The sequence below is a fragment of the Oncorhynchus clarkii genome, unplaced genomic scaffold (assembly GCF_045791955.1).
Source record: "Oncorhynchus clarkii lewisi isolate Uvic-CL-2024 unplaced genomic scaffold, UVic_Ocla_1.0 unplaced_contig_399_pilon_pilon, whole genome shotgun sequence".
Lineage (NCBI taxonomy): Eukaryota > Metazoa > Chordata > Actinopteri > Salmoniformes > Salmonidae > Oncorhynchus > Oncorhynchus clarkii.
The window spans coordinates 134,361-161,356 of record NW_027257972.1 but is presented as its reverse complement, the minus strand read 5'-3'; the positions used below and the strand labels follow the sequence as shown (position 1 = coordinate 161,356).

General features: G+C 48.2%; 3 protein-coding genes across 3 annotated transcripts in view; 2 read left to right on the top strand and 1 right to left on the bottom strand.

Annotated features, from left to right (window-relative positions):
* Positions 1-26,996, top strand: part of LOC139394344 (zinc finger protein ZFP2-like) — a 196,958-nt gene that overhangs the window by 74,091 nt on the left and 95,871 nt on the right. The window lies entirely within an intron of this gene.
* Positions 1-26,996, bottom strand: part of LOC139394346 (zinc finger protein 391-like) — a 55,627-nt gene that overhangs the window by 20,360 nt on the left and 8,271 nt on the right. The gene's annotated exons all lie outside the window — the stretch shown is intronic.
* LOC139394351 (zinc finger protein 271-like) lies at positions 1,988-3,948 on the top strand. The gene is made up of 2 exons (XM_071142400.1): positions 1,988-1,991; positions 2,141-3,948. Exons 1-2 carry the CDS (start codon positions 1,988-1,990, stop codon positions 3,715-3,717), a joined length of 1,581 nt encoding a protein of 526 aa, XP_070998501.1. The 3' UTR covers positions 3,718-3,948.

Here is a 26,996-nt window from a genome sequence, read left to right as displayed (position 1 = left end):
GATATACTACATCCATAACTAGTGGTTTCCTCATTACCAGATATACCACATCCATAACTAGTGGTTTCCTCATTAGCAGATATACTACATCCATAACTAGTGGTTTCCTCATTACCAGATATACTACATCCATAACTAGTGGTTTCCTCATTAGCAGATATACTTTGTCGCGATACGAAACCTTCAGCCCCGCCGCTTGGCCGGCAGCGGGGTGCTAGAGGTGGTTAGCGTCCCGTTCCCTGGATTGGACAGGGCACTATAGATACTTCAGGTTATCTCGGTATAACCAGGACCGCTCGCGTAGCCCTCCCTCTCTTTCTATATCGAAGCATTGTCCGCTTAGAGAGGTCTTTTGCCTTGTCACTCTCAACGGTCTAGCTCTAGCTGGGATGTGTGAACCCCACGTTTATCCTCTAGACTCTTTGTTTCACCACTAATTGATCCCTGAGTTGTTATTAAGCACTAGTCCTACCAGTCTCTATATGATTTCCCTGTGGTTGAGTATTTCCCCTCTGTGATGTATCTAGTTTAAAGTGTGAAGACCTTTAGTCAACTTAGTCTCACTACTCTGCCCGTCGGCTAAGTATCGCTTGGAAAATAAAACTTAGATAGATCGATAAGACAATTAAATGAATCACTACTGGACACACCTTCCTCCTTGTCTTTTAATGGTAACTCATTCTGTCATAGAGCATTGATCCCCGTTTCCAGTGTCCTGGTAGCAGGGAGTGTCAGAGTTGTTATCTCCCGTGCCATTAACTGTCTTTGAGAGAACCGTTTTTTACAATCAAAAACACTTCAAAATACACAATTTGTTACTCGGTCACACACAGCGTTAATCAAAAACATGCAAATGCCTTAATGCTCTATAAAATGCCTGATACAATGATAACACTTATCTCTACATTAAATGCTTATAATAGTTATTTACTTACCTTTGAGAGATGACGAGGAGACCCACGAGATCAGGAGCAGATTGTCAATCGGTCAGAGTTCTTTTAGAATTTAGTTAGTAGCGACTCCCCTCTACTGGCTGAGAAGTTGACTTGAAGTCGGTGATTTACTAAATTTAGAGATTCAAGTTTGGACTGGATGAGAGGACCCGTTGGTGATCCCTTGCCCCAATGGAATATCAAAAAGTCTAGCACGCAACGAGGCCGAGGTTCTGAGACACGCACCTGGTCAATATGCTTACAGGGTCAATTCAGATAACCATAGGTATAAACAAGAGATCAACTAAAGGACTAGAGTGACTCTCAGTCCCGTTGAACTACCGCAGCGTCCGTGGCACGCAACGAGGCCGAGGTTCTGAGACACACGCACCTGGTCAATATGCGACAAAACAGCTGTTCAATAGTTAAACGGTATATTGGAAAGTCACTTCTCAGATCCAACAAGTTAGAATCTTTAAGTAATTTGAGTCAGGTGTAAATTTACCCGAAGTCAAATGGTTGTCTAAATGAATTCAGAATTCAGGAAGTCAGCGCCAATTAATGGCAAATGTCTCTTTATATACCTTTTGATTCTCTGCACCCGATCCGCTTCTTCTCCCATTCCCTCAGAGCAGAGAGGGTGATGACATATCTTACAACAGGAAATACTTTTCTTACAGTGCATATATGGGCCTCTTGTTATGACAGAGCCTATTACTCTAGCAACAATGAAGAAACACTTTTCTTACAGTGCGCAAATGGGCCTCTGTTTATGACAGTGCCCTTACTCTATCAGCAATGAGTCTATCAGCTGTTCCCATTCAGAGGTGTCACTTGAGGCAGAGGGTGATTCTTCCTGACACCAGTCAGGTTCAATAGTTGGTTGGCTGGTGCCTTCTTCTGGTGGCTTTGCCCAATCCGGTATTTCGGTAGGCGAGATCATCTCTGTCTCTACCCTTGGTGGGAGAGGCAGGGGAAGAGGACCAGGAGGTAGATCCATTTGACGTTTTACTATAGTCATATAATTTAACAGGCGTCAATTGTTGTACAACTTCATGGGTATCACCTTTTACCTCAAATAACCAGTGGATTTCTGCTGTTGTGTGCCTTTAACTGTCTGTCTGACGTTGTCATTCACACAGGAGAGAGATGTGACTATCATGGATCCTCTGGGGAGACTCAACAACCTCATGATGCTGACGAGGCAGAGAAGAGTCTCTCCAGATCAGAACTCCTCAAGAAACACCCGCAGAGACCCACAGGGAAGAGAACCTACTGCTGCTCTGACTGTGGGAAGAGATTCACATCATCAGGCATTAAAATTCATCAGAGAACACACACAGGAGAGAAACGTTATAGCTGTGATCAATGTGGGAAGAGTTTTACTTCATCTGGCAATCTGACTCAACACCAAAGAACACACACAGGAGAGAAATCTCATAGCTGTGATCAATGTGGGAAGAGTTTTAGTCGATCTGGAGATCTGACAGTGCACAAGAGAATACACACAGGAGAGAAACCTTATAGCTGTGGTCAATGTGGGAGGAGTTTTAGTCGATCTGGAGATCTGACAGTGCACAAGAGAATACACACAGGAGAGAAACCTTATAGCTGTGACCAATGTGGGAAGAGATTAGCTACATATGGCCACCTGACTCTACACCAGAGAACACACACAGGAGAGAATCCGTATAGCTGTGATCAATGTGGGAAGAGATTTGCTACATCTGGCCACCTGACTCTACACCAGAGAACACACACAGGAGAGAAACCTTATAGCTGTGGTCAATGTGGGAGGAGTTTTAGTCAATCTGGAGATCTGACAGTGCACAAGAGAATACACACAGGAGAGAAACCTTATAGCTGTGATCAATGTGGGAAGAGATTTACTCAGTCACACAGCCTGATACACCACCAGAGAATACACACAGGAGAGAAGCCTTATAGCTGTGATCAATGTGGGAAGAGATTTGCGACACCTGGCCACCTGACTCTACACCAGAGAACACACACAGGAGAGAATCCGTATAGCTGTGATCATTGTGGGAAGAGATTTGCTACATCTGGCCACCTGACTCTACACCAGAGAACACACACAGGAGAGAAACCTTATAGCTGTGGTCAATGTGGGAGGAGTTTCAGTCGATCTGGCGATCTTACAGTGCACAAGAGAATACACACAGGAGAGAAACCTTATAGCTGTGATCAATGTGGGAAGGGATTTGCTACATCTGGCAACCTGACTCTACACCAGAGGACACACACAGGAGAGAAACCTTATAGCTGTGGTCAATGTGGGAGGAGTTTTAGTCGATCTGGCGATCTGACAGTGCACAAGAGAATACACACAGGAGAGAAACCTTGTAGCTGTGATCAATGTGGGAAGAGATTTGCTACACCTGGCCACCTGACTCTACACCAGAGAACACACACAGGAGAGAAACCTTATTGCTGTGATCAATGTGGGAAGAGTTTTAGTCGATCTGGAGATCTGACAGTGCACAAGAGAATACACACAGGAGAAAAACCTTATAGCTGTGATCAGTGTGGGAAGAGATTTACTCAGTCACACAGCCTGACACACCACCAGAGAATACACACAGGAGAGAAACCTTATAGCTGTGATCAATGTGGGAAGAGTTTTAGTCGATATGGAGATCTGAGAGTGCACAAGAGAATACACACAGGAGAGAAACCTTGTAGCTGTGGTCAATGTGGGAAGAGTTTTGTTCAAGCTTGCCATCTGACTGAACACCAGAGAACACACAGGGTTGAAATCTCATAGCTTTGACCAGAGATAATCTGATAAAAGATCTGATCAAATATTAGAAAATACATACATGAAGTAGTTGTTTCATGATTTCAATTAATTAATGTCACAATGTAGAATTTTTAACATTGTAGTAGGAGTATTGTAATGATTTCACAATGTAGAAGCCTAAACGTGTGCCCACTTATGAATTGATAGCAACATGTTATGGATATTAGCCTCATGGGGAAAAATCCAGGCTCTGAAATGGAAGAGTACTATTTATGTGATTTAACAAAAATTGACAAACAAAAAAAGAGTTTGGATCAAATCAAATTTATTTATATAGCCCTTCTTATATCAGCTGATATCTCAAAGTGCTGTACAGAAACCCAGCCTAAAACCCCAAACAGCAAGCAATGCAGGTGTAGAAGCACGGTGGCTAGGAAAAACTCCCTAGAAAGGCCAAAACCTAGGAAGAAACCTAGAGAGGAACCAGGCTATGAGGGGTGGCCAGCCCTTTTCTGGCTGTGCCGGGTGGAGATTATAACAGAACATGGCCAAGATGTTCAAATGTTCATAAATGACCAGCATGGTCAAATCATAATAATCACAGTAGTTGTCGAGGGTGCAACAGATCAACACCTCAGAGGTAAATGTTAGTTGGCTTTTCATAGCCGATCGTTAAGAGTATCTCTTCCGTTCCTGCTGTCTCTAGAGAGTTGAAAACAGCAGGTTTGGGACAGGTAGCACATCCGGTGAACAGGTCAGGGTTCCATAGCCGCAGGCGGAACAGTTGAAACTGGAGCAGCAACACGGCCAGGTGGACTGGGGACAGCAAGGAGTCATCGTGCCAGGTAGTCCTGAGGCCTGGTCCAAGGGCTCAGGTCCTCCGAGAGTGAGAAAGAAATAATTAGAGAGAGCATACTTAAATTCACACAGGACACCGGATAAGACAGGAGAAGTACTCGAGATATATCAAACTGACCCTAGCCCCCTGACACAAACTACTGCAGCATAAATACTGGAGGCAGAGACAGGAGGTGTCAGGAGACACTGTGGCCCCATCCGATGATACCCCCGGACAGGGCCAAACAGGAAGGATATAACCCCACCCACTTTGCCAAAGCACAGCCCCCACACCGCTAGAGGGATATCTTCAACCACCAACTTACCATCCTGAGACAAGGCCGAGTAAAGCCCACAAAGATCTCCGCCACGGCACAACCCAAGGTGGAGCGCCAACCCAGACAGGAAGATCACGTCAGTGACTCAACCCACTCAAGTGATGCACCCCTCCTAGGGACGACATGAAAGAGCACCAGTTTGCCAGTGACTCAGCCCCTTTAATTGGGTTAGAGGCCGGTTCCCCTCTCTCCCAGTGGAGAGAGGGGAACCGGCCAGGCAGAGACAGCAAGGACGGTTCGTTGCTCCAGAGCCTTTCCGTTTACCTTCACACTCCTGGGCCAGACTACACTCAATCATATGACCTACTGAAGAGATGAGTCTTCAGTAAAGACTTAAAGGTTGAGACTGAGTCTGCGTCTCTCACATGGATAGGCAGACCATTCCATTCAAATGGAGATCTACAGGAGAAAGCCCTGCCTCCAGCTGTTTGCTTAGAAATTCTAGGGACAATTAGGAGTTGTGTTACACTTACCACGTTGGTGACCCACTTGAATCAAAATGCAACACTTCAAAATGTGGCGTGCTGTTTTCTACAAATTGTCCTCTAACCAGGGATGTACTCCCAGGGATGTACTCCCAGATTCCGTGTGGTTTTTGAGCTGTTAGTTTTAACAGGACGTGCAACCTCATCTCTCTCCTCTCTCACAATTTTTTTTAGCATGATATCGATGAGTGATGGCAAATAAGTGTTGCATTCCCTTGTTTAGCGACCCCTAAATTTAATGCATCGCTCCCAAATGTAGCTGACTCTTCTGCAGGTTGTCCCCTAACCAGGGAGGTAAAATATATCTCCCATTTCCATGTGTTTTTTTTGTTGTGTCAGTTTCAACAGCACGTACAACCTAATTTCCCCCCTAATCGATATCAGTGATTTATTGCTATTTGTCAAAACAACAGTGTTTCTGGTGCTTGTGCAGTTTATAAGGAGCTTGTTTAAAAAATACAAGTAATATGATTATTGTGGCAGATGTTTGTGTAAATAGCACATGTTATGTTTAGGTTTTCAATTTATCCACAAACTGTTCCTGCATATTGGTTATTGATTTGGACACGTTAAAACTGTGTTTTGACATTGGGCTATCCCACCAAGCAAAATTATATTGAAAAGACGTTGAAAATATGACTATGCAATCAAATATTTCATATTTACATTTCATGTAACATTTGGTAGTGATATTTATTCATGCAACCAACATGACAATTTTTTGGTACAATTATATTGACATTGTTGCCCTGTTTTTAGAATATCAGGGTTAATTCTCACATGTGCCAAACCAAATGTTCTAGAGCATGATATTGGGGACTGGGCCCAGATCCAACAACATGCCTATCTAGTGAACCCTGAAAAGAGAGAGAAGCTCCGCAGTGAGGTGGAAAGTTATTACGGATATTGCAGGAGTTTCCTCTTGAAATCAACATGTCCGTGGTAAGGAAAACTTGGTTGCTGATTATCTCTGGGGTGGGCAGTCAAAAAGATTTGTGTTTTGCGTTGAGCCAGTGTGTTTATTTTGAGTTTTATCTCTTATTCTTTTCCGTATTGAAACTGCACTGTTGGTTAGGGGCTCATAAGGAAGCATTTCACTGTTGTATTCGGTGCATGTGACTAATACAATTTGATCTGAGTTTTGTTTTGGCTCGTTCCAAGAGGACGAGAGTTCTAGAAGCAAGTGAGTTGTAGGAAGACGAGAGTTCTAGAAGCAAGTGAGTTGTAGGATTCTATAGAAAGAAAAAGGAGAAAAAAATAACATGATTGTTTATTATTATTTAGGAATAGGTGTTTTTTCTTGTTTTTAATTGTTGACAGCCAGTAGACACCATGTTTATATTGGTGAAGGTGAAGCATTGTAGTTGATTATAATGTGAAATGGAAGTTGTTTTCTGTTGGTGGTGAGCAAACGTGTCCAACAAAAATATAGGATATGTTTGTTGTCTTAAGGGGGAAGGTGATACAGGCTTTGGTTTTTCCATTTATGTTTTGAGGTTGGACTTTAGCACGTCTAGCTTGTTAGCACGTAGGACGCACTGATTGGTGTCACCTCGTTAGTCAGTATGTGTTACACCTGTGCTGGCTTGTCCATCTCGTTAGTGAGAAGGTTTTTCACCTGAGCTGGTCCAGGTTCTATTTAAGAGTGTCTGGCCCAGTGCTCCAGTTGTCTTGATAGATGTGACAAATCAACACCTTTAGAGAGTCAACACGTTTGCTTCCTGTTTTTAAGCTTGTTGTGGGTTTTTCTTTTGTTTGCCTCTTCTTGGGCAGATTTAGTGGGTCTCATGGTGGGTGTCTTTTAGGTCCCAGTTGTTGTTACTAGTCAACTTTCAGTGGACACTGAGAGCAAAACTGCAACATTATGTTATTGTACTTTTATTGTATCAAATGGTTGTTTTATGTAACAGAATAGAGGGTTCTTAGAACTATTGTGTCTGTGTTCTACTGAGGATGGGCTTCTGGGAGAAAACACTGACAGGAGATTTACAATGTTTTTGGGGTGATTTAAAACCTAAAGAGGCAGTATTCCAGATTATGAGTTAATGTTTCTGTTCTATATGTTACCAGGGAGAGATGACCTCAGGGCCAGACCCTGGTTTCTACACAGAGTACTGTTTTTACAGCAGATGCTGTCTGCTGAGAATTATAAGTATCTTTCATACAAATCTTAACCTTGTGACCCGTTCTATACATCTGTTGTTGGTCATGTAGGTTGAAAGGGGTGTATCTTAGCTATAAAATACCTTTTGTACTTTTGTCTCGTGGCTCTCAACGAATCATCTGGGGGTGATTTGTTGACCAGCCAATATTATTGTAGAGCACTCAATTGATTAACTTTATGTGTGTGTGTTGTATTGACCTGCTCCCTTATTAATAAGTGAATAAAGATTTAGTTTAAGAATAAATCTGACTTGTGTGATAATTTCTTTAATATCAAATGAGAAACAAACTTAACAACCACATTTGGCAATGTGAATCTTGACTTGGTGACCGCTCCTGACGACCTGGGTAAACCGTCCTCGATCCTTTAGGGGTTCTTCAATTTGAAACTGTGGGGGAACCCCTAAAAGTTATTTGAAAAACCTTTTGTGGGAACCCCTATATGTCATTTGAAGAACCCCTTATCATGGTTCCTCAAGGAACCTTTTGGGGTTCCTTTTTTAACTCCCTGTCCACCCATTATAAAAACATATTATAATAATATTGACAATATTGACTTAAATAATGAATTGTTTATTTAGTGGCACCACAAATGTGAATTCATATTTACAAAACAATTTACCAAACAAAACAGATTACAAAACTGCAACATTTCTGCAGACATGTCAGACCATAATAAATAATACATTTACCTCTTATAGTGCTTTTCATGACATTTAAAAAATATATACAAATGTGAATTAATATTTACAAAACAATTTACCCAACAATTTTTTTTTTAAATGATGATGTACAATAAAAACAACATACATTAAAAATGAATCATAGGTAAACTAACAACATTGTAGACTTCATAATAAATGCAGATTTTTCAGCTTTAGTGTGTATATCATATTCACCTAGTTATGTTAGGAAGTTTGCCATCTTTATGACCGGCCCTGGTAACTTCACCCAACTTCTCCTATCCCCAGAACACAGTAACTTAATAACATAAGTGTTTTTCTGACATTTTGAGAAATTTAAGGGAACATTTTTAAAAAAAAATACAGCCGAAGCAGAGCCCCAAGTCCCATGGAGACGTCCTCGAGGGCGTGGATGTTCTCCCCATCAAAGGCCAGCGGGATTTCATTCTCATGGTGAAATGGATTTCCACCGATGTGCAGTAAAGGAGTGAAGAGCGGTGAAATCTGTGTCAACAAAAGTAAGAAAAGATTAATACACATACAATTAACAAAGACCATAACAAATGTTCAGCTGTAGTTTTATATAAACGTGCACACCTATGTTTATGAAGAAACAGATGAATGGTGCATAAGCATACCATGTCACGGACATAAAGGCCACTCGGGTCCTCTTTGAAGAGGTAGGGCAAGAGCAGAATCGCTGCTGTGGTCTCCAGTCCTAGTAAAGCATTGATCTTACTACACTTGCTAATTTTATTACAAAATACATTAGAGAAAGGGAAGGAATAAGAGCAAATCCCTCTTCTGTATTTTCCTTCAGGGACTGTCAAAATAGCAGGATGATGTCCTCACCCCTGCCTCGCCTCTCTACCTCTGCTAGTCATTGAATTCTCTTTTTGTCTATATCCATTCCATGGCCTTGATTCATTTCTGAGAAGTTCTGAAAAGATAATTAAGATAATTAACGCGGACATGTAACGTTTCCAAAATGGGATAGTATTGTCCATGTAACGTTTCCAAAATGGGATAGTATTGTCCATGTAACGTTTCCAAAATGGGATAGTATTGTACATGTAACGTTTCCAAAATGGGATAGTATTGTACATGTAACGTTATGCCCCCTTGTGAGTTAATAGTATTGCATGCTGTAGCAGGCTATATAAAGAGAAAGACCTCCATTGACGGTTCAGTTCGTTGTAACATCTCGTATTGTTGATTTCAAAATTTTTCATCTTCAACAAATGCACTAAATGTAAACTTTTTCATACTAAGATGGAGCATGAGTCGATTGGTTGGTCATTGGTTTCATTTATTTTTGCAATATGTTCAAACCAAGCTTGAATAATACAGCACATTTCAGACATGGATGCAACGCAATGCATTTCACAGGAAGAATAAATAAAACATTCACAGCAAACAGAACTGAAAGACTAATGACTAACAAGAACTGGATGCTACAACCCAAAATATAAGCTTGTTTTACTACATTGTTTGTTACATTCCCCAGCAAGAAAACCATAAACGTCACTTAAAAAGAAGAGGGAACTAACAAAGTCATTGACAACAAAAACTAAACAGGTTTTAGGAGGGATTCTGAATGACACTATGATGGTGTCCACTGAAAGTTGACTAGTAACAACAACTGAGACATAAGACACCCACCATGAGACCCACTAAATCTGCCCAAAAAGAGGGAAACAAAAGAAAAACCCTCACCAAACTTACAGACAGGAAGTAAACCAAAAAGGTGGTTAAAATAATTTATTACAATCAATACCATTCATACTATTACAAAATCATAATTCTCATTCATTCTTAATTAATTGTATTTACAAAAACATCAAACAAAAACAAACCTCAGGGGAGCATCGTCCCTCCCCGTCATACCTAACCAATACCTAACCCTTTCCCTATCTCCCCTTCCCTAATCTATCCCCTTACCAAACTCACTAACACTCCCAGCCCTAAACCCCCTTTCCACCTCTCCCGTGCCGCATGCTTCCCCCACTTCCTCTCCTCCCTCTTCATCTTCCCCCTCAAATCACATTCCACCCTTCTCACTATCCCTTCCACCCCCCAATCTCTCCCTGTCTTGACTAAATTCTGCCTGGCTTCCCACAGTCCCTTTTTAAAGAGACTCATGAGAAGCCAGAGCAGAAACCTGTCCCTATCCGTTCCCTTTGCTCTCCCTACGCCTCTCTCTAGCCTAGCCCATGTCAAAACAAAATCACTCCTAACCACACCTAGCATTACCCGTGCCCTGGCAAAGGCACAGTCCCAAAAGGCATGGCGCACAGTCTCCTCCCTGCCACTCCACATAAACTGAAACACAAGCCTCACTAGAGGCCTCCTCAGACAAGCCGGCAATGGATAGATGTATGCCACATACAAAAGAGACGGCAACACATCCACCTTTAGGACCAGGACTTTGCCCATAAAAGACAAATACCTAGCCTTCCACATTGCTAGCTTCCTCTGTACCACTGCGATACGCATGTTCCAGTTTAGCGTCGCTGAGCCGGAGGTCTCAAAATGAACCCCGAGAATCCTCAGGGCCCCTTCACAGAGAGATAACCCACCAGGCACATCCGTTCTACAGCGCCATCTTCCGAAAAACTTGACGGAAGACTTTGCATGGTTCAGAACTGCTCCCGACGCTCGGGTGAAATCCCCAAAGATGGCAAGGGACCTTGTCAGGCACGAGTCCTTGCACAACAGCAAGGAAGTGTCGTCGGCGTACTGCGTCATCTTAACACGCAGCCCACCGCTTCCAGGGATCAACAAGCCTTCCACCCCTGTGTCTGCCCTAATGGCAGCCCCCAGAGGCTCCATGTACAGAACGAAGAGGAGAGCCGAGAGTGGGCATCCCTGCCTGACCCCAGACGAGAGGTCAAAAACGTCACCTAAGTGACTATTTACACTAACTCGACACCCCGCTCCGACATATAAAGTACGGATCCATCCTATAAACTTCTCCCCAAATCCTAATCTACCTAACACCCTGAATAGAAAAGATCTATTCACGCGATCAAAAGCTTTCGCCTGATCTAGCGCTGCTACCATTAAAGGCAGCCCTCTATCTTCAACCCAAGCGATGGAATCCCTGATCAACTGTAGGTTCCATCTTATAGAGCGGCCCTCTACCCCGCACGTCTGATCCTCGTGGACGACGTAGGGAAGGGCTGTGCGCAACCGGTCTGCTAAAACCTTTGCAAGAATCTTGTAATCTACGCACAGCATGGTCAATGGCCGCCAGTTGCCAAGGTCAGTTGCTTCCCCCTTCTTATAAAGAAGTGACAGCACACCAACAGCCATTGATCCCCCCGGGACCCCCGTCTCAAGGATGGCCTTCAAGACTTCGAGAACCACTGGTCCAAGTATACCCCAAAACTTGAGGTAAAACTCAGCCGGCAGCCCATCCATCCCAGGCACCTTCCCTTTTCCCATCCTCCTAAGAGCGCTCTCAACCTCTTCTAGTGAGATCTGGGCCTCCATCACGTCTCTAATGTCCTCTGGCAACCGCCGGGACAAGTGTTCTAAAAACACGTTTCCCTGCTCTACATCTATTTCCCTTTCCTTAAATAAACCTTGGAAATGATCAGTTGTCACTCTGACCATTTCCTCTGGTTTACTTACTATACTACCATTTTCTTCCCTAACTCCCTTCATTACCTTCCTACTCTGTCTGGCCCTAACCGACTTAAAGAACATAGCGGAACAAGTCTCATTATGTTCTAGAAAGCCACTATGCGCACGCTCCAGGAAAGCTCGAGCCTTCTGCTCCTGCAGCTCCCTGAGCTGCGCCTTTAGGGCTGCGAATCTCTCCCAGTCAATCGACCCGCCGAGGTTGCCTGCCTCGTACTCGAGTTCAATTAACCTTTGGATACGATCCACCTCCCTCCTTTCCTCCCTTTTTTTCCTTCTACAATATCCTATTATAAAAGCCCTTATCCTCCCCTTGACTAAATCCCACCACTCTAACACCCCCTCGCACATGGACCGGAGGCCGTCAAGCCTCCGAAAGAAACAAAAAAATGCGTCAACGAAAGCCTGCTCCTCCAGCATATCCCGATCTAACTTCCAGTACCCCCTACCGAAGAGGCAGACTGGCGACCCCACCTGCAGGAACACCCCGTCGTGATCCGTGAAGAAAACAGGCAACAGCCGCCCAGACAACTGACCCAAAGACCTGGATACAAAAATGTAGTCGAGCCTCCGCGCAACCCCCCTGGAGTTGCGCCATGTAGGACCGACCATTGCCGGAGTAGTGTGCAGGCCACCATCAACCAGACCATGGCAAGCCATTAGCCCAGAGATGGCACCTGCACTGCTATCACCGCCTAACCCTAAATCTATATTAAAGTCTCCTCCTATCACCAAGTGCCTGTTTGTAACACACAGGGGCGCCAGACAGTCCACCATCTCCCTCCTGTCTGCCGCCACCTGTGGCCCATACACCCCAATTAACCTATATCTAGCTTCTCTAAACTTAACATCTATCCCCAAAACTCTACCCTGCATTATTACAAAAGTGTTCTCTATTTTAACCTCTCTATGCCCACACAAAATCCCTACTCCTGTTGAGTGCACCCCTCCTATGCCCCAAAAAGATTCCCCCTTATCCTACTCCCTCTTAAATCTACACACATCCCCACCATCCCTCAGGTGAGCCTCCTGTAAAAAACAGAAATCAAACCCCACACCCTCTAAATAACAAAAAACCGCCCTCCTTTTAACATTATCCCTTAAGCCCCTAACATTTAGACTAAAAAAAGAAACAGAACTATTCATTTAAATATTTACAACAAATAAAAACCCCAAAACCCAAAGAAAAACCAGGAGACTCACCCGATGCACCCCTGGTCCATCTCCACCGGCGGGGACGTCCTCTCCTCTCCTGACGCCCCCCCGTCCTCCATCCCAACCCATGATCCAGGCAGTGTGTTGGGTCCTCCCTCCCCACCCACCATCCACCCCTCCCTGTTTGCCTCGGGGCTGCATATAGGGGACCCCATCTCCCCAAACAGGAGTTGGGATCCCTCTAGCAAACAACCCACCGACCCCTCACTGGAGTCATCCACTAAAATGCAAGGGGCTGAGGCAAACCGGGAGGACAAATTACCCCCCCCCCCCCCCCCCCCGCCACTCTCTTAACCCCCCCCCTCCCCCTCCACACCCCCCTCCCTCTCACTTCCTGCCAAGCTCCCCCTCTTTATCCCTTTCTTCTTTGGTGAAGGAGGTAGCGGGGAGACACAACGTCCCATCCCCACTAACCCCTCCACCAAATCCCTCATTTCGACCTCGAGGAAGCCCGGCAGGCTGTCCCCCCACTCCTTCCCCCCATCTCCCCCCCCTCCCACCCCCTCCCCTTCCACATCCACTCCTCCCTCCTTCTCCGTCACTGTCCCCCTTCCCTCTTCCACTCCTTCCACTCCTTCTCGTCCCACTGTCCCCTTCTCCTTCTTCTCTGCTCCTCCACGTTCTTCCACCTTCTTTTTAATCTCTCCTTTTTCCTTCTTTCCATCTTCTCTCCTCTTTCTTTTCGCCTCTTCCTTCTTCCCTTCTTCGTCCTTCTCCGTCCACTCCCCTGTGCCATCCGTACAATCCGCATGCGTCCTCTCTTTCCTCCCCCCATCCCCCGCTCCCCCCCCAGCTGCAGACGCGTATGACCTGTGACGAGCCGGGCAATCACGCCACAGGTGTGCTCTTGAGCCACACCCGTGGCAAGCCTTGGGCTCGTCACACTCCTTGGCCTCGTGCTCTTCCGACCCACAAAAACGACATTTCTTGGCGCTGCACGAGGCCAGGATATGGCCGTAGGCCATACAACGCCTGCAGAACGGGGGCTGACGTGCATAGTAGAGTGTTCCCCTGTCAGCCCCCAGGGAGAACATCGCCGGAGGATGGAGGTAGCCATCCACACTCTTCGGGGACTCCCTGAGTAACGCCTGGAAACCTCTCCTCCCGTTCCAGAAACCCAGGGAGTCCCTGAGGTACCTCGCTGAGGAGACATTGTCCATGTACCTCCCCAGAAAGGCCCTCACCTCTTCATCTTTCACATGCGGATTGTACATGGTTACGGTGACCACCCTGAAGTTGTTCTTCGCCAGGCTGGTCACCGCATAATGGCACAGGGGTCCCGTTTTCTCCGCTTCCTTTGCCATCTTCATTACTTCGTCATGTTTTTCTTCTTTGTGAAACGTCACATCGAAAGCCTTCTCATTCGGGTTCCCTTGAAGACAAAGTACTTCCTTCACCTCTATCCTGAGGCATCCCATCAATATGGTCCTTCCAAAAGTTTCCCTGCCCCAAGGTTCCATCTCCTTTTCAGTCCATGAAAATCTTACGGTATTTGCTATACCAATCCCCGGAACCGACCAGGTTTGCTTGTTTGTATTCATTTTTTTTTCTTCAAAAAAAAGCTCTCTTCAGAAAGAAGCTTCAACCTGAAATGAAAAACATCTTAAACCAGAAAGGTGGTGGTTAAAATAATTTATTACAATCAATACCATTCATACTATTACAAAATCATAATTCTCATTCATTCTTAATTAATTGTATTTACAAAAACATCAAACAAAAACAAACCTCAGGGGAGCATCGTCCCTCCCCGTCATACCTAACCAATACCTAACCCTTTCCCTTTCTCCCCTTCCCTAATCTATCCCCTTACCAAACTCACTCTAACACTCCCAGCCCTAAACCCCCTTTCCACCTCTCCCGTGCCGCATGCTTCCCCCACTTCCTCTCCTCCCTCTTCATCTTCCCCCTCAAATCACCTTCCACCCTTCTCACTATCCCTTCCACCCCCCAATCTCTCCCTGTCTTGACTAAATTCTGCCTGGCTTCCCACAGTCCCTTTTTAAAGAGACTCATGAGAAGCCAGAGCAGAAACCTGTCCCTATCCGTTCCCTTTGCTCTCCCTACGCCTCTCTCTAGCCTAGCCCATGTCAAAACAAAATCACTCCTAACCACACCTAGCATTACCCGTGCCCTGGCAAAGGCACAGTCCCAAAAGGCATGGCGCACAGTCTCCTCCCTGCCACTCCACATAAACTGAAACACAAGCCTCACTAGAGGCCTCCTCAGACAAGCCGGCAATGGATAGATGTATGCCACATACAAAAGAGACGGCAACACATCCACCTTTAGGACCAGGACTTTGCCCATAAAAGACAAATACCTAGCCTTCCACATTGCTAGCTTCCTCTGTACCACTGCGATACGCATGTTCCAGTTTAGCGTCGCTGAGCCGGAGGTCTCAAAATGAACCCCGAGAATCCTCAGGGCCCCTTCACAGAGAGATAACCCACCAGGCACATCCGTTCTACAGCGCCATCTTCCGAAAAACTTGACGGAAGACTTTGCATGGTTCAGAACTGCTCCCGACGCTCGGGTGAAATCCCCAAAGATGGCAAGGGACCTTGTCAGGCACGAGTCCTTGCACAACAGCAAGGAAGTGTCGTCGGCGTACTGCGTCATCTTAACACGCAGCCCACCGCTTCCAGGGATCAACAAGCCTTCCACCCCTGTGTCTGCCCTAATGGCAGCCCCCAGAGGCTCCATGTACAGAACGAAGAGGAGAGCCGAGAGTGGGCATCCCTGCCTGACCCCAGACGAGAGGTCAAAAACGTCACCTAAGTGACTATTTACACTAACTCGACACCCCGCTCCGACATATAAAGTACGGATCCATCCTATAAACTTCTCCCCAAATCCTAATCTACCTAACACCCTGAATAGAAAAGATCTATTCACGCGATCAAAAGCTTTCGCCTGATCTAGCGCTGCTACCATTAAAGGCAGCCCTCTATCTTCAACCCAAGCGATGGAATCCCTGATCAACTGTAGGTTCCATCTTATAGAGCGGCCCTCTACCCCGCACGTCTGATCCTCGTGGACGACGTAGGGAAGGGCTGTGCGCAACCGGTCTGCTAAAACCTTTGCAAGAATCTTGTAATCTACGCACAGCATGGTCAATGGCCGCCAGTTGCCAAGGTCAGTTGCTTCCCCCTTCTTATAAAGAAGTGACAGCACACCAACAGCCATTGATCCCCCCGGGACCCCCGTCTCAAGGATGGCCTTCAAGACTTCGAGAACCACTGGTCCAAGTATACCCCAAAACTTGAGGTAAAACTCAGCCGGCAGCCCATCCATCCCAGGCACCTTCCCTTTTCCCATCCTCCTAAGAGCGCTCTCAACCTCTTCTAGTGAGATCTGGGCCTCCATCACGTCTCTAATGTCCTCTGGCAACCGCCGGGACAAGTGTTCTAAAAACACGTTTCCCTGCTCTACATCTATTTCCCTTTCCTTAAATAAACCTTGGAAATGATCAGTTGTCACTCTGACCATTTCCTCTGGTTTACTTACTATACTACCATTTTCTTCCCTAACTCCCTTCATTACCTTCCTACTCTGTCTGGCCCTAACCGACTTAAAGAACATAGCGGAACAAGTCTCATTATGTTCTAGAAAGCCACTATGCGCACGCTCCAGGAAAGCTCGAGCCTTCTGCTCCTGCAGCTCCCTGAGCTGCGCCTTTAGGGCTGCGAATCTCTCCCAGTCAATCGACCCGCCGAGGTTGCCTGCCTCGTACTCGAGTTCAATTAACCTTTGGATACGATCCACCTCCCTCCTTTCCTCCCTTTTTTTCCTTCTACAATATCCTATTATAAAAGCCCTTATCCTCCCCTTGACTAAATCCCACCACTCTAACACCCCCTCGCACATGGACCGGAGGCCGTCAAGCCTCCGAAAGAAACAAAAAAATGCGTCAACGAAAGCCTGCTCCTCCAGCATATCCCGATCTAACTTCCAGTACCCCCTACCGAAGAGGCAGACTGGCGACCCCACCTGCAGGAACACCCCGTCGTGATCCGTGAAGAAAACAGGCAACAGCCGCCCAGACAACTGACCCAAAGACCTGGATACAAAAATGTAGTCGAGCCTCCGCGCAACCCCCCTGGAGTTGCGCCATGTAGGACCGACCATTGCCGGAGTAGTGTGCAGGCCACCATCAACCAGACCATGGCAAGCCATTAGCCCAGAGATGGCACCTGCACTGCTATCACCGCCTAACCCTAAATCTATATTAAAGTCTCCTCCTATCACCAAGTGCCTGTTTGTAACACACAGGGGCGCCAGACAGTCCACCATCTCCCTCCTGTCTGCCGCCACCTGTGGCCCATACACCCCAATTAACCTATATCTAGCTTCTCTAAACTTAACATCTATCCCCAAAACTCTACCCTGCATTATTACAAAAGTGTTCTCTATTTTAACCTCTCTATGCCCACACAAAATCCCTACTCCTGTTGAGTGCACCCCTCCTATGCCCCAAAAAGATTCCCCCTTATCCTACTCCCTCTTAAATCTACACACATCCCCACCATCCCTCAGGTGAGCCTCCTGTAAAAAACAGAAATCAAACCCCACACCCTCTAAATAACAAAAAACCGCCCTCCTTTTAACATTATCCCTTAAGCCCCTAACATTTAGACTAAAAAAAGAAACAGAACTATTCATTTAAATATTTACAACAAATAAAAACCCCAAAACCCAAAGAAAAACCAGGAGACTCACCCGATGCACCCCTGGTCCATCTCCACCGGCGGGGACGTCCTCTCCTCTCCTGACGCCCCCCCGTCCTCCATCCCAACCCATGATCCAGGCAGTGTGTTGGGTCCTCCCTCCCCACCCACCATCCCCCCCTCCCTGTTTGCCTCGGGGCTGCATATAGGGGACCCCATCTCCCCAAACAGGAGTTGGGATCCCTCTAGCAAACAACCCACCGACCCCTCACTGGAGTCATCCACTAAAATGCAAGGGGCTGAGGCAAACCGGGAGGACAAATTACCCCCCCCCCCCCCCCCCCGCCACTCTCTTAACCCCCCCCCTCCCCCTCCACACCCCCCTCCCTCTCACTTCCTGCCAAGCTCCCCCTCTTTATCCCTTTCTTCTTTGGTGAAGGAGGTAGCGGGGAGACACAACGTCCCATCCCCACTAACCCCTCCACCAAATCCCTCATTTCGACCTCGAGGAAGCCCGGCAGGCTGTCCCCCCACTCCTTCCCCCCATCTCCCCCCCCTCCCACCCCCTCCCCTTCCACATCCACTCCTCCCTCCTTCTCCGTCACTGTCCCCCTTCCCTCTTCCACTCCTTCCACTCCTTCTCGTCCCACTGTCCCCTTCTCCTTCTTCTCTGCTCCTCCACGTTCTTCCACCTTCTTTTTAATCTCTCCTTTTTCCTTCTTTCCATCTTCTCTCCTCTTTCTTTTCGCCTCTTCCTTCTTCCCTTCTTCGTCCTTCTCCGTCCACTCCCCTGTGCCATCCGTACAATCCGCATGCGTCCTCTCTTTCCTCCCCCCATCCCCCGCTCCCCCCCCAGCTGCAGACGCGTATGACCTGTGACGAGCCGGGCAATCACGCCACAGGTGTGCTCTTGAGCCACACCCGTGGCAAGCCTTGGGCTCGTCACACTCCTTGGCCTCGTGCTCTTCCGACCCACAAAAACGACATTTCTTGGCGCTGCACGAGGCCAGGATATGGCCGTAGGCCATACAACGCCTGCAGAACGGGGGCTGACGTGCATAGTAGAGTGTTCCCCTGTCAGCCCCCAGGGAGAACATCGCCGGAGGATGGAGGTAGCCATCCACACTCTTCGGGGACTCCCTGAGTAACGCCTGGAAACCTCTCCTCCCGTTCCAGAAACCCAGGGAGTCCCTGAGGTACCTCGCTGAGGAGACATTGTCCATGTACCTCCCCAGAAAGGCCCTCACCTCTTCATCTTTCACATGCGGATTGTACATGGTTACGGTGACCACCCTGAAGTTGTTCTTCGCCAGGCTGGTCACCGCATAATGGCACAGGGGTCCCGTTTTCTCCGCTTCCTTTGCCATCTTCATTACTTCGTCATGTTTTTCTTCTTTGTGAAACGTCACATCGAAAGCCTTCTCATTCGGGTTCCCTTGAAGACAAAGTACTTCCTTCACCTCTATCCTGAGGCATCCCATCAATATGGTCCTTCCAAAAGTTTCCCTGCCCCAAGGTTCCATCTCCTTTTCAGTCCATGAAAATCTTACGGTATTTGCTATACCAATCCCCGGAACCGACCAGGTTTGCTTGTTTGTATTCATTTTTTTTTCTTCAAAAAAAAGCTCTCTTCAGAAAGAAGCTTCAACCTGAAATGAAAAACATCTTAAACCAGAAAGGTGGTGGTTAAAATAATTTATTACAATCAATACCATTCATACTATTACAAAATCATAATTCTCATTCATTCTTAATTAATTGTATTTACAAAAACATCAAACAAAAACAAACCTCAGGGGAGCATCGTCCCTCCCCGTCATACCTAACCAATACCTAACCCTTTCCCTTTCTCCCCTTCCCTAATCTATCCCCTTACCAAACTCACTCTAACACTCCCAGCCCTAAACCCCCTTTCCACCTCTCCCGTGCCGCATGCTTCCCCCACTTCCTCTCCTCCCTCTTCATCTTCCCCCTCAAATCACCTTCCACCCTTCTCACTATCCCTTCCACCCCCCAATCTCTCCCTGTCTTGACTAAATTCTGCCTGGCTTCCCACAGTCCCTTTTTAAAGAGACTCATGAGAAGCCAGAGCAGAAACCTGTCCCTATCCGTTCCCTTTGCTCTCCCTACGCCTCTCTCTAGCCTAGCCCATGTCAAAACAAAATCACTCCTAACCACACCTAGCATTACCCGTGCCCTAGCCCAGACTAGTCCGGCGAAGGCACAGTCCCAAAAGGCATGGCGCACAGTCTCCTCCCTGCCACAAGAGGATCTTGGACAGGTGGGGGATTGCACCAAACTATACCGGTACAAGATGGCACGTACCGGCAAGCGCTTATGGAGGCCCAACCAATTCAGGTCCTTGAGCCTATTGTCCAGGCCCCGCGCCTGCACTCCCTCCCAGACCACTGACGAGATGCCCGCTACAGGCGCAGGACTCCCTGCCTGCCTGACCTCCTCGTACAGGTGCCTGTGGTCTAAACCTACTCGGGCAACTTCAACCTCGGGGTGCGCACGCAGCCACTTGGCCGCATGGCCAAAATGCCAGGGCAGCTGTTCCGCCCGAGGACCCGCGTTAGACCACACCATTACGCTTCTCGCCTTATACGAGAAGAACACCCGCAGGAGGTAACCGGACGGGTGTATAACCGGACGAGCAAGCTCCGTCAACAAGAAAGAAACAAAAATGGCGTCCAGCTTGAGGGGGAAATGTGGTACCCCCCTACCTCCCTCCCCGATGGGACAGATCATGCGTGCCCTGGCGACCCACTCGCACCTGCCACTCCACATAAACTGAAACACAAGCCTCACTAGAGGCCTCCTCAGACAAGCCGGCAATGGGTAGATGTATGCCACATACAAAAGAGACGGCAACACATCCACCTTTAGGACCAGGACTTTGCCCATAAAAGACAAATACCTAGCCTTCCACATTGCTAGCTTCCTCTGTACCACTGCGATACGCATGTTCCAGTTTAGCGTCGCTGAGCCGGAGGTCTCAAAATGAACCCCGAGAATCCTCAGGGCCCCTTCACAGAGAGATAACCCCCCAGGCACATCCGTTCTACCGCGCCATCTTCCGAAAAACTTGACGGAAGACTTTGCATGGTTCAGAACTGCTCCCGACGCTCGGGTGAAATCCCCAAAGATGGCAAGGGACCTTGTCAGGCACGAGTCCTTGCACAACAGCAAGGAAGTGTCGTCGGCGTACTGCGTCATCTTAACACGCAGCCCACCGCTTCCAGGGATCAACAAGCCTTCCACCCCTGTGTCTGCCCTAATGGCAGCCCCCAGAGGCTCCATGTACAGAACGAAGAGGAGAGCCGAGAGTGGGCATCCCTGCCTGACCCCAGACGAGAGGTCAAAAACGTCACCTAAGTGACTATTTACACTAACTCGACACCCCGCTCCGACATATAAAGTACGGATCCATCCTATAAACTTCTCCCCAAATCCTAATCTACCTAACACCCTGAATAGAAAAGATCTATTCACGCGATCAAAAGCTTTCGCCTGATCTAGCGCTGCTACCATTAAAGGCAGCCCTCTATCTTCAACCCAAGCGATGGAATCCCTGATCAACTGTAGGTTCCATCTTATAGAGCGGCCCTCTACCCCGCACGTCTGATCCTCGTGGACGACGTAGGGAAGGGCTGTGCGCAACCGGTCTGCTAAAACCTTTGCAAGAATCTTGTAATCTACGCACAGCATGGTCAATGGCCGCCAGTTGCCAAGGTCAGTTGCTTCCCCCTTCTTATAAAGAAGTGACAGCACACCAACAGCCATTGATCCCCCCGGGACCCCCGTCTCAAGGATGGCCTTCAAGACTTCGAGAACCACTGGTCCAAGTATACCCCAAAACTTGAGGTAAAACTCAGCCGGCAACCCATCCATCCCAGGCACCTTCCCTTTTCCCATCCTCCTAAGAGCGCTCTCAACCTCTTCTAGTGAGATCTGGGCCTCCATCACGTCTCTAATGTCCTCTGGCAACCGCCGGGACAAGTGTTCTAAAAACACGTTTCCCTGCTCTACATCTATTTCCCTTTCCTTAAATAAACCTTGGAAATGATCAGTTGTCACCCTGACCATTTCCTCTGGTTTACTTACTATACTACCATTTTCTTCCCTAACTCCCTTCATTACCTTCCTACTCTGTCTGGCCCTAACCGACTTAAAGAACATAGCGGAACAAGTCTCATTATGTTCTAGAAAGCCACTATGCGCACGCTCCAGGAAAGCTCGAGCCTTCTGCTCCTGCAGCTCCCTGAGCTGCGCCTTTAGGGCTGCGAATCTCTCCCAGTCAATCGACCCGCCGAGGTTGCCTGCCTCGTACTCGAGTTCAATTAACCTTTGGATACGATCCACCTCCCTCCTTTCCTCCCTTTTTTTCCTTCTACAATATCCTATTATAAAAGCCCTTATCCTCCCCTTGACTAAATCCCACCACTCTAACACCCCCTCGCACATGGACCGGAGGCCGTCAAGCCTCCGAAAGAAACAAAAAAATGCATCAACGAAAGCCTGCTCCTCCAGTATATCCCGATCTAACTTCCAGTACCCCCTACCGAAGAGGCAGACTGGCGACCCCACCTGCAGGAACACCCCGTCGTGATCCGTGAAGAAAACAGGCAACAGCCGCCCAGACAACTGACCCAAAGACCTGGATACAAAAATGTAGTCGAGCCTCCGCGCAACCCCCCTGGAGTTGCGCCATGTAGGACCGACCATTGCCGGAGTAGTGTGCAGGCCACCATCAACCAGACCATGGCAAGCCATTAGCCCAGAGATGGCACCTGCACTGCTATCACCGCCTAACCCTAAATCTATATTAAAGTCTCCTCCTATCACCAAGTGCCTGTTTGTAACACACAGGGGCGCCAGACAGTCCACCATCTCCCTCCTGTCTGCCGCCACCTGTGGCCCATACACCCCAATTAACCTATATCTAGCTTCTCTAAACTTAACATCTATCCCCAAAACTCTACCCTGCATTATTACAAAAGTGTTCTCTATTTTAACCTCTCTATGCCCACACAAAATCCCTACTCCTGTTGAGTGCACCCCTCCTATGCCCCAAAAAGATTCCCCCTTATCCCACTCCCTCTTAAATCTACACACATCCCCACCATCCCTCAGGTGAGCCTCCTGTAAAAAACAGAAATCAAACCCCACACCCTCTAAATAACAAAAAACCGCCCTCCTTTTAACATTATCCCTTAAGCCCCTAACATTTAGACTAAAAAAAAGAAACAGAACTATTCATTTAAATATTTACAACAAATAAAAACCCCAAAACCCAAAGAAAAACCAGGAGACTCACCCGATGCTCCCCTGGTCCATCTCCACCGGCGGGGACGTCCTCTCCTCTCCTGACGCCCCCCCGTCCTCCATCCCAACCCATGATCCAGGCAGTGTGTTGGGTCCTCCCTCCCCACCCACCATCCCCCCCTCCCTGTTTGCCTCGGGGCTGCATATAGGGGACCCCATCTCCCCAAACAGGAGTTGGGATCCCTCTAGCAAACAACCCACCGACCCCTCACTGGAGTCATCCACTAAAATGCAAGGGGCTGAGGCAAACCGGGAGGACAAATTACCCTCCCCTCCCCCCCCCCGCCACTCTCTTAACCCCCCCCCTCCCCCTCCACACCCCCCTCCCTCTCACTTCCTGCCAAGCTCCCCCTCTTTATCCCTTTCTTCTTTGGTGAAGGAGGTAGCGGGGAGACACAACGTCCCATCCCCACTAACCCCTCCACCAAATCCCTCATTTCGACCTCGAGGAAGCCCGGCAGGCTGTCCCCCCACTCCTTCCCCCCATCTCCCCCCCCTCCCACCCCCTCCCCTTCCACATCCACTCCTCCCTCCTTCTCCGTCACTGTCCCCCTTCCCTCTTCCACTCCTTCCACTCCTTCTCGTCCCACTGTCCCCTTCTCCTTCTTCTCTGCTCCTCCACGTTCTTCCACCTTCTTTTTAATCTCTCCTTTTTCCTTCTTTCCATCTTCTCTCCTCTTTCTTTTCGCCTCTTCCTTCTTCCCTTCTTCGTCCTTCTCCGTCCACTCCCCTGTGCCATCCGTACAATCCGCATGCGTCCTCTCTTTCCTCCCCCCATCCCCCGCTCCCCCCCCAGCTGCAGACGCGTATGACCTGTGACGAGCCGGGCAATCACGCCACAGGTGTGCTCTTGAGCCACACCCGTGGCAAGCCTTGGGCTCGTCACACTCCTTGGCCTCGTGCTCTTCCGACCCACAAAAACGACATTTCTTGGCGCTGCACGAGGCCAGGATATGGCCGTAGGCCATACAACGCCTGCAGAACGGGGGCTGACGTGCATAGTAGAGTGTTCCCCTGTCAGCCCCCAGGGAGAACATCGCCGGAGGATGGAGGTAGCCATCCACACTCTTCGGGGACTCCCTGAGTAACGCCTGGAAACCTCTCCTCCCGTTCCAGAAACCCAGGGAGTCCCTGAGGTACCTCGCTGAGGAGACATTGTCCATGTACCTCCCCAGAAAGGCCCTCACCTCTTCATCTTTCACATGCGGATTGTACATGGTTACGGTGACCACCCTGAAGTTGTTCTTCGCCAGGCTGGTCACCGCATAATGGCACAGGGGTCCCGTTTTCTCCGCTTCCTTTGCCATCTTCATTACTTCGTCATGTTTTTCTTCTTTGTGAAACGTCACATCGAAAGCCTTCTCATTCGGGTTCCCTTGAAGACAAAGTACTTCCTTCACCTCTATCCTGAGGCATCCCATCAATATGGTCCTTCCAAAAGTTTCCCTGCCCCAAGGTTCCATCTCCTTTTCAGTCCATGAAAATCTTACGGTATTTGCTATACCAATCCCCGGAACCGACCAGGTTTGCTTGTTTGTATTCATTTTTTTTTCTTCAAAATAAAGCTCTCTTCAGAAAGAAGCTTCAACCTGAAATGAAAACATCTTTTAACCAGAAAGGTGGTGGTTAAAATAATTTATTACAATCAATACCATTCATACTATTACAAAATCATAATTCTCATTCATTCTTAATTAATTGTATTTACAAAAACATCAAACAAAAACAAACCTCAGGGGAGCATCGTCCCTCCCCGTCATACCTAACCAATACCTAACCCTTTCCCTATCTCCCCTTCCCTAATCTATCCCCTTACCAAACTCACTCTAACACTCCCAGCCCTAAACCCCCTTTCCACCTCTCCCGTGCCGCATGCTTCCCCCACTTCCTCTCCTCCCTCTTCATCTTCCCCCTCAAATCACCTTCCACCCTTCTCACTATCCCTTCCACCCCCCAATCTCTCCCTGTCTTGACTAAATTCTGCCTGGCTTCCCACAGTCCCTTTTTAAAGAGACTCATGAGAAGCCAGAGCAGAAACCTGTCCCTATCCGTTCCCTTTGCTCTCCCTACGCCTCTCTCTAGCCTAGCCCATGTCAAAACAAAATCACTCCTAACCACACCTAGCATTACCCGTGCCCTAGCCCAGACTAGTCCGGCAAAGGCACAGTCCCAAAAGGCATGGCGCACAGTCTCCTCCCTGCCACAAGAGGATCTTGGACAGGTGGGGGATTGCATATACCGGTACAAGATGGCACGTACCGGCAAGCACAACCAATTCAGGTCCTTGAGCCTATTGTCCAGGCCCCGCGCCTGCACTCCCTCCCAGACCACTGACGAGATGCCCGCTACAGGCGCAGGACTCCCTGCCTGCCTGACCTCCTCGTACAGGTGCCTGTGGTCTAAACCTACTCGGGCAACTTCAACCTCGGGGTGCGCACGCAGCCACTTGGCCGCATGGCCAAAATGCCACGGCAGCTGTTCCGCCCGAGGACCCGCGTGCACCATTACGCTTCTCGCCTTATACGAAAGAACACCCGCAGGAGGTAACCGGACGGGTGTATAACACGAGCAAGCTCCGTCAACAAGAAAGAAACAAAAATGGCGTCCAGCTTGAGGGGGACCAGGGGACAGATCATGCGTGCCCTGGCGACCCACTCGCACCTGCCACTCCACATAAACTGAAACACAAGCCTCACTAGAGGCCTCCTCAGACAAGCCGGCAATGGGTAGATGTATGCCACATACAAAAGAGACGGCAACACATCCACCTTTAGCCAGGACTTTGCCCATAAAAGACAAATACCTAGCCTTCCACATTGCTAGCTTCCTCTGTACCACTGCGATACGCATGTTCCAGTTTAGCGTCGCTGAGCCGGAGGTCTCAAAATGAACCCCGAGAATCCTCAGGGCCCCTTCACAGAGAGATAACCCCCCAGGCACATCCGTTCTACCGCGCCATCTTCCGAAAAACTTGACGGAAGACTTTGCATGGTTCAGAACTGCTCCCGACGCTCGGGTGAAATCCCCAAAGATGGCAAGGGACCTTGTCAGGCACGAGTCCTTGCACAACAGCAAGGAAGTGTCGTCGGCGTACTGCGTCATCTTAACACGCAGCCCACCGCTTCCAGGGATCAACAAGCCTTCCACCCCTGTGTCTGCCCTAATGGCAGCCCCCAGAGGCTCCATGTACAGAACGAAGAGGAGAGCCGAGAGTGGGCATCCCTGCCTGACCCCAGACGAGAGGTCAAAAACGTCACCTAAGTGACTATTTACACTAACTCGACACCCCGCTCCGACATATAAAGTACGGATCCATCCTATAAACTTCTCCCCAAATCCTAATCTACCTAACACCCTGAATAGAAAAGATCTATTCACGCGATCAAAAGCTTTCGCCTGATCTAGCGCTGCTACCATTAAAGGCAGCCCTCTATCTTCAACCCAAGCGATGGAATCCCTGATCAACTGTAGGTTCCATCTTATAGAGCGGCCCTCTACCCCGCACGTCTGATCCTCGTGGACGACGTAGGGAAGGGCTGTGCGCAACCGGTCTGCTAAAACCTTTGCAAGAATCTTGTAATCTACGCACAGCATGGTCAATGGCCGCCAGTTGCCAAGGTCAGTTGCTTCCCCCTTCTTATAAAGAAGTGACAGCACACCAACAGCCATTGATCCCCCCGGGACCCCCGTCTCAAGGATGGCCTTCAAGACTTCGAGAACCACTGGTCCAAGTATACCCCAAAACTTGAGGTAAAACTCAGCCGGCAGCCCATCCATCCCAGGCACCTTCCCTTTTCCCATCCTCCTAAGAGCGCTCTCAACCTCTTCTAGTGAGATCTGGGCCTCCATCACGTCTCTAATGTCCTCTGGCAACCGCCGGGACAAGTGTTCTAAAAACACGTTTCCCTGCTCTACATCTATTTCCCTTTCCTTAAATAA